The 13,044-nt window shown below is 36.5% G+C and overlaps 1 protein-coding gene across 1 annotated transcript in view; it reads right to left on the reverse strand.

Annotated features, from left to right (window-relative positions):
* Positions 1 to 13,044, reverse strand: part of DMGDH (dimethylglycine dehydrogenase) — a 46,104-nt gene that overhangs the window by 10,146 nt on the left and 22,914 nt on the right. The window contains exons 8-14 of the mRNA XM_052776563.1: positions 11,367 to 11,536; positions 11,060 to 11,213; positions 10,139 to 10,304; positions 7,434 to 7,564; positions 5,785 to 6,002; positions 4,728 to 4,885; positions 3,571 to 3,630 (exon numbers count right to left, since the gene is read on the reverse strand). Of these exons, the coding sequence (XP_052632523.1) occupies positions 3,571 to 3,630; positions 4,728 to 4,885; positions 5,785 to 6,002; positions 7,434 to 7,564; positions 10,139 to 10,304; positions 11,060 to 11,213; positions 11,367 to 11,536 (1,057 nt within the window). The remainder of the gene's footprint in view (positions 1 to 3,570; positions 3,631 to 4,727; positions 4,886 to 5,784; positions 6,003 to 7,433; positions 7,565 to 10,138; positions 10,305 to 11,059; positions 11,214 to 11,366; positions 11,537 to 13,044) is intronic.

Raw genomic sequence — 13,044 nt, forward strand, 5'->3', positions numbered from 1 at the left:
AACATACGGCAAGGTAAACACAGGTGTAGTTGATTCTGCCATAGAACAAAGGTCTGGAGTAAACTAACATCTGGTGATTGCTTATCTTCTTCTATGACAGTATCTGAAAAATCCATGAAGTTTAAACCAGGGGTTTGAAAAATAAAAAGCATTCAGAGGTGATATACTATATCTTTGACCACTTGAACCTGAGAAAGTACAAATGTGTGGCAGAACTAAAACAATATTCTGGGATGTGGAGCAAAAAGAATTGCAACTTTTTCTTCTTTAAAGATATTCTGTGAATTTCCTGCCACAAAACCCATTAGGACTCTATCAAATATTTAGTAGCTTATTCATGAGATGAGGCTAACAACTTATCTAACTTACTAAATATAATTGAACAACCAAAAGAAAGACAACAGGTATTAAAAAAAGTCCCACCCCTAAAATAGACAGATTTTGTTGTGAAGTTATGAAGACATTGTATACACTAAATTAGAAATTAATCCTGTTACTGTCCCTCCACTTCAGTTTAATCACAGCCCATCCTGCTCATCTGTGCAAGGAAGCAACTAACATCAGTAGTAGAGAAAAAAGGAGTATCAAGCAGAGTCTGGAGGAAACCACCTACAGCGATACCATGTCTTCAGCCTTACTGATAAAATGAAAGTTGCCACAGAAATCCTGAGGAAACAGGTTTACTTATTGTCATGCTATAATTTAATAGACTGTGAGGGAAAAAAAAAAAATCAACTTAAGCTTTTAAGAGTTTTCCCTGTTACTCATCACAAAAAAATTACTAGTCTGTATGCACCTGAAGACAATGCGTACACTAAACTTTGTGAACACAGAGAAATATCAGGATTTTATGTATCTTCATACTTATTCCCCAATTATTTGAATGTCCTCTAATGGAATTGAAAATGCTTTTTGATTGCATTACCTTCACTGGCATTTGGTTTTTCATTCACTTTAATTTGTTTAGAAACTGCTCAAATTTTCCATGACATACCACTCAAGGTTCGCTTATGCTGAAGTTTTTTGCCCATTTTGTAAGCTATTTCAGCTGCTTGTTGCACAGTAAGAAGTGCTCTAGTAATTAACTGAACAGTGCATTTTGGTTCTAATTTACACAGAATCAGCACTTGCCCCAGTTGGGCGTGCATGCTTAAAGGAATAATCCTTGTGAGGAACCCAACAGACCAAGATGTCAAGAAGAAATATTTAATTATCTATTGCTTGTAGTCTTTATCTTGTTTGCCCCTTTTGGGAGGAAAGTTTCCTTAACAATAGGAACAGATGGTAACTGAGTATTTTGCTTGTCTTCAGTCACAGTGGCCTATAAGGAATGCTAAGGTCTATGCCATGCCAAACAGACAACAAAACCAGAGGCATGGAATTGGGACTCACAGCCCCAAACTGCCAAGAAGCAGAGTAAATAATCTCACATTGTGCTTCGTGCTACAGTGTTTAGACCACTTCCAATATCTGAGTTTGCTCATGCACCTCTGCAGTGTCAACATACAGTCACAACTGCCCTCATTTGAGTCAATAAATAAACATTGATTATTTCCTTTTTCACACCAGTTCAGCAAAACTGGCAAATGTATTAGGCTGACATCCTGCATCTATGCTGGAGATTCATTCCATGCTCATTCATCTACAATGTCAGTATCTGCTCCAGAGAGCCATTCCAACCCTGCATTTCAACCATGCAGACAAGTGTGTAGAGCAATAATCAAGTGCTTCATGCACATTAATGCCTTCATATGCTTTGCATGGGCATCTTGGCAAGCAACACTTGCCCTGCTTATGGCTGCTTTCCTGCTTGTACTAAAACAAACAAACAAACAAACCCCAAACAACAAACAGATGTATCAAATAGCAGTGGAAAGAAAAACTATTAATAGTAACATTATTTTTTATTGCATTCCCCTGTAATCCCGCTAATGCTGTTCTCAAGATGGGAAAGTCCTTGATGAGTAAATACAAAATAATCCTGTTCTATAAGATTCTGTATTTCCCTTGCATGTGTCACTTACTCTGATTAGGGCAAAATTACACTACCCAATGTAGACATCTGTAACTCTGCTACCTGTAGGAGCTGCCATTGACATCCCTGGGAGCACCTGGGAGCAGCCTCAATCCTGCATAGGTTGAATAACATCTATAGACAGGTTCAACAGTTGGAGAAGAAAAGCATCTTCCTGGGCTTGTCCCTGTTATGGTGGGTGAAATTTTCTCACAAAGATAAAAGCACCTTTTTTAGGTTTAACATGCCTTCATAATTCTTGCCTACCCAAAATTTAAGATTTGTTGTTTATTTGGAGCTGTAACTTAAAGTTTGGGATTCCTTTTATCAGTTCCACAGTGTCTCCACATAACATGGCAAAAAATATCAAGGGTCATTTATTATCTGATTTATCACAATTTCAGGTATAATGGGAACATAAATAAGAACAGAGTTTGTCCCTATATCACATTACATCATTGTAAAGGTAAGATGTTTCACAAACATTAATTTCTCTTCTTGATCTCCCTTGTGTAAAAATGTTGGCACTTTGTTTTACAGATGAAAAAACTGAGGCAAAAGATTAAGTCAGAAACAGCCCCTCAGTTAGGGCACCTAACTTCAGATGTCTAGGACCTGATTTTTTAAATTAGAAACTTCACATCCACTGTGCAGGTAACTGCTCTTCACGTTGATGGGCTAACTGGTAGCAACAGATGGCATTAGCGCTGCACAGGAAACAATTTCACCAGGTTTCATGGAAAGGTCCTCAATTTGACAAGAGTTTGGACATTTTGTTTGGGATTCATTTGGACCAGAAAAGAGAATTACAAGCAATTTCTGTATCTATTAGACTATAAAAGAGTTTGATTTGTTGAAATATTAATACATGAAAATGAAGGTGCAAATAAAAGGAGATAGAGTAACATCTTTTCCTTTTTACTGCCCATTTTAATTCAATTAGCCCCATTCTCTAGACTTCAGATCAGGCAGGAACAAGTTATGAGCAGAGGACTTCTTCAGAAATCCTATGAACAACTAATTATTTTTTTAACCAATAAATTAATTTAACTTATATATGACATATCTAAGTTGTCAGTCAGCAGTTCTTCTAAAAAATCTATTGGTTTTTTCAGTAATTGCTGTACTAGAGTTGTAGCCAGGGAAAATGACCCTACAGACATCTCCCTTAACAAGAATAAGCAGGTAAAATATTTTCACAATATGAATAGGCTTGTTCAGCTTGTATATAGATACTATATGCTTACGAAGGCAGATTAATCAAATTTCTCTATGGAAATAAATCACAAAGAGTTATTTTTCATGTAGACAACATTCAGTGTTTGCAGCTTCCTGATCTAATGTATAATTTTGTTAGCAAGAAACATGCAAAAATACAAAACATTATTTTAAAGAAATCAGTACTTATAAAGTAATTATTCTTATCATTATTCTTATAGTTGCTCAGTTCATTTTCTAAACCTATTTTATTTTACAGATAATGACATTTTTCTTTTCAAACACTTAAATGAATAACCTTGGACATAATAGAACACTTGGAAAATAATAAGACATACCTTGTTTATCTTTACAAAGTATTCCAGTCCAGCTTCCAAGGGATTAGTGTCACAGTTCATCTGTTAAAAAATATAAATTCACCATCCGTACATGATGGACCATCATAGCTTTTGGGTTGGGAGGGGTTATTTATTCATTCTATGCATCTTTGTATTTACTCCTGAGTCAATATCTTTCACATTGCATATGTGCAACTTCCATTTGAATACACTGTTAGCTTCCAATATGTGATTTCAAGAGAATATCTGCTATTGTGCCTAATATAAATATGTAAAACATTCATCTAAGTTTTGATATGCAAAGTAAACATGCATTTCAGTAAGAAACAGGATTTTTTGTCAAAGCAGAATGGAACCTGCAGAAGATTGAATAACTGGGGTATACACATTAATTGCAACACAGCAGAATGTCTTAGCTGGAGAGGAAAACAAAACACAAAGCCAATTTTATTCACTACCTTCCCATTAGTTGTAGGGGGAATGATTTGTTTGGCAGCATTTGAAGCAAGAATGAAAATAATTATCACAGGGCAAACAAAAAGGACCCCTAAATGCCCACCATTTCATCGTCTTGAGTTCTTTCATTTCCAAAGGAATTAGGAAAAATTTCAGGCAAGCAGAAATTATACTGATTTTCCCCAAATTCTCTAGGCATCCTTAGTAGTTCTTTATTGTAAGTGAGCAAGTTCAGCAGGAACAAGCTAACGGGAAATGAAAAGGTTCCAAATACATTATGAAGCAAGAATAATTGGCCCCTCATGACATAGTTATTACAGAAATATAACATTCTCAGAATCTCTCAGCCAAACCTTTGATTTCAAAACACTAGAGCTCAGCAAAATCCTCATAATTTTGTTATACACAAGAGGGAAAAACATCAGTGAATCAAAATAAGTGTCTCCTTGCCAGCAGCGCAATGGGGTATACTAGTCATTTTTATTTAGAAAACACACTGTTCAGAATTATAGCAGGTTTTCCTGCTCAAGGTAAATTTTCTTTTCATGCTAAATTGAGAAACTGGAACAAATACTATCTGTGCTAACTCTGTCTAAAAGCTGTATAGTCATAATGAAATTAAAAAACAAAACAAAACAAAACAAACAGAAAACCCCACAAAACCAACCAGAAACAATAATAAAGAACTCATATTTCCTGACCTCTGCCCCCCAGGCTCGGAAACCCTTTTCCAGCCTTAAAGCATTCAGAGCATACGTTCCAAAGTTGTCAATTCCCTCTTTTTGGCCAGCTTCCATGATTGCACCGTAAAGAGCTACAGAATCTTCTTTTCTATGATAGAGCTCCCAGCCCAATTCACCTGTTATACAAACAAGATTAATGGTTTCATCAGCTCAACAATGAAACAATCCTGACAAACACAGCCCTATCCTTGGTAAAAAGTGGGGATCAGTGCTGTAAGTGTTAATCCACATTCTAGGGTCAATTCTGCTATCATATAGCAAGTCTAATTCCCTGCAAGAACCACCAGCAGATCTATGCCCTAGCTCTTAAGCAATGGTACTATTATTCTAATTTAAACTGTTAACTGAAATCGGGGGGGGGGGGGGGGGGGGGATCAGAATAACTGATAAGACAAGGTTATGTAATTAAGCTTCATCTCTCATTGTGACTTCAAGGCATAAACAGATGACAACTTGGCAAATGAACAGCAAATGTAACTGAGTGTAAATAAGCATAAAATTAGTGTGTTGTATCATATTTAGTGCAATAGAAAGAGAATATGAATTACAAGGACTTCAGCTGCGTTAGAATGTTCTGAATTCAGTCTATTGCAGTAGAGATTAACATAAAAAGAAATAAAAAGTAACCAAGAAAAACAAATACTCAGCAGTACAGCGTTACATTTTTAAGGCACATGACAAACACTAATATACGGTAATCCAAAAACAATTCTTGACGTTGGTTTTGCACCAAATACCACAGAGGTTATCAGAACTGGCCTTTTGTTCTGTAAAATAAATATTTACACTATAGGGTATTCTAGAGAAAAAGGTCTTGGAAAACTCGGCATAGACCCTGACGATATCACATTTTAAAATCAATGTACTGTGTTTCCTCACACATTTATATATAAAATTTAATGAACCCATTGCTTATGAATACATGATGAGATTTATTTTTCAACATACTTTTAGTTACACTTATTATTTTATTCATTGTCTCTTTCCATAAGAGACTGTTTTCTCTATTGCTTACCTGTGTACGATATCCTAATGGCAGTAACAGTAATATCAGAAAGTTTCAGATGTCTAGACTGGAGAAACTTAAATGAGCCATCACTCAGATCCTCATTTGTCAACTTCTGGAGGACCTGTCGTGCATACGGACCCGCTACACCAAGTACTCCCATCTCATCTGTCATGTTTTCTATTTCAACTTTGTATCCACCTCTCATTACCTTGTCTTCTATCCATCTGCACATAAAACACAACATTGATTTTTTTTTAATGAAAAATAACTGATTTACATAAATTTAAAAAGGAATAATTTTTTGTTAGTGCTTATCTTCCCAGCAGCCGCCAGTCCCACACCTTCGCAAAACCAATGGAAGTATGTGCCACATTATATAGTCAAATCCATCATTGAGGCTAAACGGTGTTTTCTGGTGAGATACTGATATAGGAACACAGGCATCTGGGATTCAGCCAGGAAAGCGGAGAATTTAAATGGGTGGAACAGTATTTGCAAGACAAGAGAAAGAAGTGATCTCATAGGACTGAACACAGATTTGCCTTTGGATACAGACTGTGTTAATAAAAAGTCAACATACAGAAAGAGTAAGCAATAAACACAATGACCATAAGAAATCTCCAAATAAATTCCTGTGTCAACAGAAATGTACAACCAGGTTTGTTTCTTCCTGAATACAGTATTGGCAGGAAGTTCAGTTTTGATTTAATCAAAACCATCAGCTGCGTATTGTCTTTCAGGAAGCTCACAAAATAAATGAAATTAATGTATTTTAAAATCTTATGAAGTACTACTTTGTTAAGCAGTGTTAAAAGATCTCAGGCACAGGGGAGTACCAAACAGGACTGTACAAATTTTGTAGAAGTAAATGCATTAGATCTGGTTCTTCCATTTGGTTCCTGAATGTGACAATGGTCCTACTGATTCCCATGGGACTGTAATAAAACAGTAAATTATTCATTGCACATTGGGGTAGCAAATTTCAGTCTTTTATGTGTTGATTCATCTTGAATAACTGATTTGTCAGCAACCTCCAGTAAGAAAAATTATTTTTCTTAGTATGTATGTACAGCCACCAATAGCACTAGAAATGTCACTTCCAATGCTCATCTATGAAAAGCATTTTAATGAAGTAATCCTGCAACTGCTTCTACTTCCTTTCTTTCCGTTGTTTTGCTTTGTGATGCCAGAGCCCAAACCAGAAGACATTATCACAGTGTCAGGAAGAATGCACTACCCATCTGTATTGGCCAGGTCAGTGCCTCTGGGGTCATCCATGTTTAAAGCCAATTTTCTTCTTTGCGCAAGACAAAACACTAGAAAAGAACAACTGTGCTGTGTTCCATCATGCAATGCCAAACACAAACAGGTTAAACAACAAAACAGGAACTACCTCCATTAAAGTATATTGCATAACTATCAGTAAATTCTCCATCTCTTTACATCAGCAATAATCCAATATGCAACTGCTTATACTTCAGGATTCAAGTCAACCACGTTTCTAAGAAACCAAAATCAATAAATAAGTAGAATTCTCGTGAACTTAGTGAAAGGTTTGTTGAGTAATAATTAAGAATTTGGCACTTAGTAAAAAGGTTTCTATATTAATGTCACTGTATATCACTATGTACTTACTGTATCAAAAATAAACTAACCTCAGATCATGGAGTTCTGACCCCGAGCCAGTTACAAGCATAAATTCTCTAGGATACAGTTGAGAGACTGTTAGCTCAGCATAAACTTTTCCTCTCGGGGTTAACATATGGCTTATATTTGTGGAACCCACCTACAGAGTAAAATTTGCAATTATTAAGAATGCAAAATAAAACTTTTGAATTCTTAAACTTTATGAAATGTATGGAAATATATCTTCACTAGAAAAAAAATTTTTTATGTTTGTTCTGCTGTGCTGTAATAGGAGTGGACAGATACACAATTGGCCAAACTTGAGCTTTTTGTAGAAAAAAATTGAAATTTTCAAAGATAATGTAAATCAAGACCTTTATAAATATTTAATTGTGTATTAGACAAGGCATTCTTAAGCAACCTTTGATTTAGGAATGCGTTTTCAGTGCAAATTCAATCAATTTTAGTTTGTTCTCTGATCATCAGAATAAAAAATTCTACATGTGTTATTGACATAAATATTCTTTTTCAATCATGTGAATAAGGCTTTCAGATCCCACAAGGATAACATATACTTTGCCCCTTACTTTAAAGAAATAAATACCAAGTTGGCTCATGCTTTTGTGGCCCTGATTTATGTATGCTTTTATATTTTATATAGTTGCTGACTATCAATCTACATCTCTGTACCTTTGAATCAGGTTCTGTGTAAAAACATGATCTCTAGAGGCAAAATTTCAAGTAACAGTTACTTAGCTGTAACCATAAAACATATACATGTTCATACAGATATTATCCATAGAAACAGAAGTATGAATGTGCCATAGCTGTTGTGCTGGTCTGGTTCCAGAGGCAGAATTTAGTCTCTCTTATTTCATTCTGCTTTCATAAGAACCTTGTCAATCAGTCCAGATTCCAGACAACGAATGGAAAAAGGACAAATATTGCAAGTATTAACATTCTTTTGCAAGGTCATATTACATTAATATAGTTACTGGCATATTACAGGCACATAGTTGAATTTTCAGGTTCTGATGCTAGTCACAGTCGACCTGGTTGTGATACAAGTATATCTCCAGAAACTTCACTGAATTATTTTATAATGCAGACAAGCATGAATGGTACCAAAAATCAGACAGACAACCAACTGTTGTGAATGCTGGGTTTTTAAGTGGATTCATAAGCTTTCTTTTTCCCCTTAGCAACACTGATTGAACTCCATAAAGAGCACTCACTTTGTTCTCATAATTTCTTGTTTAATCTTGCTTTCCCTCCACCACATAAATATATATTCAGCAAGTGTTATCCATGCCCCCTAATGACACAGTTACCCCACCTCTACCCCAAGCTAGAAAGAAGACAAACTTCTAATCTATATTGCTATCACAAAATTAATACAGTAAAAAAAAATATGACTACATGGTAATTCAGGTTTTTCTTTCTCCTAAACAAATAGGATACCATTCTTGTGTACAGCCTTCCTATTCAGTTGGCTCTGACCTCTGAGAAGTTGTCTACCTTCATAACTATAGTCTCAGTGTACTTACTGTTTTCCTATGCTTCCTCCCTCTGGTGTCTGAAGCAGCTAAAACCATCACCCACAGCAAAAACTTAACGAAAGCCTGTGCTGAAATGAGCAAACCCTGTGTCTGTAGCACTTTAGAACAGAACAATCTGCTTGCTGGAGGTGTATCTCTGAAGTTAAAGACACTACATGAGGGTGGTTGACAAAGCAGGAAGATAAAGGGACTCATGGAGCAGTACCATAAACTGAGGACCAAGAATAAGAAATCGGGGGTAGTTTGTCACAGTATGCCATTTTTGAAAACAGGATCATATTCTGAGGATCTGTGAGAAGCCACACATGTGGAGAAAGGATGGGTGTGAGCTGAAAGCTGAATATCCTAATTATTTGCAACCCTGCCTGCTCCAGGCAGCCAGCTGTAAAACAGAGTCATTATGAGGGGGTGGAAAACAAGCATGGGTCACATTTGAAAAAAAAAAAAAACAAAAAAACAAAAACCAAAAAACCAACCCCCCCCCCAAAAAAAAACAAAACCAAAAACAAACAAAAAAACTGTTTCCTTGGGCATCCAGGAAGAATACAACAACCAGCTACGGTCAGGCAAGAGCACCTTCCACTGCTCTGCTCTGCTGCCTGAAGCTGCCACAGTACAGCACAGTTTTAGGCAGGCAGCTGCCAAGCTATTCTACTATTTACTACTGTAAAACAATTCCAGGTGAGATTCACTTGGACCTCTTTAGACAAAGATTTGAAACACAGGAGGTTCTGCCTGAACATAAGGAAACACTTTTTTTACTGTAGAGGTGGTTAGGCATAGGAACAGGTTGCCCAGAGAGCTGGTGGATTCTCCATCCTTGGAGACACCCAAAAGCCATCTGGACATAGTCCTAGGCAACGAGCCCCAGGTGACCTGCTTGAGCAGGGTCTTGGACAAGATGACCTCCAGAGGTCCCTTCCAACCTCAATCATTCTATGATTCAACGATCTGTGCCAAAAGGTACTTCTACTTGGGACTGCTTTAATATAAACTCCACTGTTTGTGCTCTTAACCAAGTGAAAAACATCTCCTGACACAGCAATTTCTCCAAAGTATCTGAGTGTTTGGTATCTGAAAGATACGGCAATAATATTATGTTTCATTTTCCATTTCTGAAACAGATCTTGTTTGTCTAAATCCTACATTAAAACAGTTATCACTGCCCCATTTACCTTTGGAACAACATTTGCAAATAGATGATCCAGCAGCTTAACAGAATCTGTGCCTTTTACTTTAAACTTGCCAAATGGTGACAGGTCAATCACACCGACTTTTTCCATAACCTGTTTGTACTCACGACCCACAGGGTCAAACCAATTTGTACGCCGAAAACTGGGTCTGAAACAGAGCATTTACACACATAAAACACAATTTGGAAATTTTGTGCTCTTTTCAGCAAAATGTAGTCTTCAGTTTCTTCAGTTTAATAATCATTCAAAAGAGATAGACTTTCCTAACTGTCGGTAGCTTACCCAATATTTTCCTTGGCCTAACATAGCTTAATTATTAAAATCCTTTAACAACAGAGAAAGATATGGGTGATATTTTATCAACCATTTTGTATGATAAACTGTGAACTGTTCAAATGTTAGAAGAAATAGTAGTCTGTTGTGTAAATTTACAGCATACTTTGTTGCTGAATCATTTATTTGAGTTTAAGGTGTCAAAGGCTTTATTTCTGAATAGCAAAGTGTGTCTCTATTCCTTTATGAGCCTCATTTAGATTGGGACTCCAGTATCCCTGTGGAAAACATTTATTTGCTGGATGCGCCCTGATGCAAGCAGGTAACTAGGTGGGCAGGCACCGAGAAGAAAAAAAAGAAAGGAGGATTGGACTTCTCCTTTCCTGAGAATTATACGGAGAGGAACGAGCTTTTTGAAATGTTTTGAAATATCTGCATTATCAGAATGAAATGGATTCTAAACTACGGGGAAAAAAAAAAAAAAAAGGAAGATCTACCTAATAGATACCATTAGCCAAAATGAATAATAAATGTATGCTTCTCATTAAATTTAATTCAGCTGGCCCTTGCTATTATGACAATTTATCTTGGGGGGGGCGGGGGGGGGGAAGGGTGTAATCTTTCATTTACTTGTATCCAGTCTCATCTCCAGGTTTGTAGAACCAATGAGGTTGCTCCCATCCTGCATGAAAGCCCATTGAACATTTTGACTTCAGCAAATCATACAGACCACTGGTTCTCTCTGTTGGTCTCCCAGCAAATCTTTCTTCTTTAGGGTAACCAACTAAAGGGGAAAAAAAAAAAAACAAACCAAAAACTACGGCATACTAAGGCCATCACCAAGATAGAACACGTGTATATAGACAGAGAAATCTAGAGGCAGGCTTTGCTGGAATCCATTTCAGGATATAAACATATTTTAAAAAAACCTTCTTACCAATGTTATTAAAACCATAAGATTCTCTTGCTTTGGCTGCTGTATATTCTGTGGTGGTCCACTTCCCATAGCGGTTGGGATCTAATTCTATCAGGTCAAATGGAGGTTCCCCCTCAAGGATCCAGTCACTGAGGTACTTTCCTATGCCACCGGCATGTATAATGCCATACCTTAAAAACAGGAAAAAGTCCTGCAGTGCCAAGTCTTTTTTGGTTTGTTTTAAAATCAGTACTAGCATATTCTACTAATACAACCCCTAAAGTATTTAAAAATTTTCCCTCTTGTTTGTTTGTTCTGTTTTGTCTTGTTTTCCAAGTTTACATACTTTATTGACAGATATTTTTACTGTCCCACTGTCAGCAGCAGAACTCCATTGCTAATGTACAGCAGTTGTGGTGCTTGAGATTACAGCAAGCTCTTTCTTTCTCTAAAGCTCAGAATTTAACAATCTTTTCCAGGGACTTTAGAACTCTCTAACAATTAATACTAAAGAAAGTTCTCATACTTCTGATATCCATTAAATATACTTTCTAGTCATAGAATACCTCTTCTTTTTCAATCAGGTTTGATTAAACCAGACTCAGATTTGAAAACCAGACTGAAACATTCTAGCAACTACAGTAAGTATTTACATTACAGTGACAAGAGCAACAGCAGCAAAAGTCAGGAGACAACATGACCAAGATAGCTTTAAAGAAGTTAAATACCAGCAGCACTTTTTATATTGCTCCACAGAAAATCAGGGAATGTAGAGGGACTGGGGACAAAAATAGAAGACTTGTTTGCAGCGGTGCCAAAGTTTGAGAGCTGCCTTTTCTCACCTGATTTACCTTCTCTGTTCTCCACTACAACTACAAAAAGAACTGGTTCCAGAAAGCTTATGCTAACAGAATAAACATGTAGAGATTTTCTGCTACCAATCTGTAGGAAAAGCCTGTCCTGAGGCTTTTATGTGAGTGTCCACACTCATATAATGAGTGTGTGAAGGATCAGACTGTAGAGGAGAACTCCTGTTAGAAACCTACATTAAAGGAACCACACTAGACAGCAAAAGTAGATGCTCAAAGAAGTTAGAAAGTGATAGATCTAAGGTTTCCTCACTTAAACATTTTGTACATAATTCTAACTTTCAAAATGCTTAACATCTTGACATCCATAGGGAAAAAGCTGTGTGTGAAATGTGCTCCTGTGAGATACCTGAACTGGACAACTGGGGACAAGGAACTCTGTCGTGCTGCCACATGTGTATGTCGCTACCCAGTCTACATACGACCAAACAGTACCGTGTAATGCTAAATTACAGGCACCTCAGATTTGACACTGAAATGTTTAATGACAATAATTATTAATGCCAAATGATTTTGAACTTTTTTTGTTTTAATACCTCTGTGAATTAGTTTGCTATATCTAAAAAAAAAAAGTGTCAAAATAGGTTTCTTTCTAGGGAGATGTGAAAATAAATTCTTAGTTATTTGTGAAATTCTCCAATAAGCACAACAGAAAAATCCTTGAAGAAACAGTGAGTCTGTCCAAAACCAAGTTTAGATTAGCATGCATCAGTTAAACCACAGACACTCACACTGAATAGTGAAGCTAAAAGAAACCTGAATTGCTGCTCATCAACTTTACATTCTGAATACTATGTCCTCAATTAAATAGGCAAGGATCTTATGGAAAA

Source organism: Harpia harpyja, chromosome Z (assembly GCF_026419915.1).
Source record: "Harpia harpyja isolate bHarHar1 chromosome Z, bHarHar1 primary haplotype, whole genome shotgun sequence".
Taxonomy (NCBI): Eukaryota; Metazoa; Chordata; class Aves; order Accipitriformes; family Accipitridae; genus Harpia; species Harpia harpyja.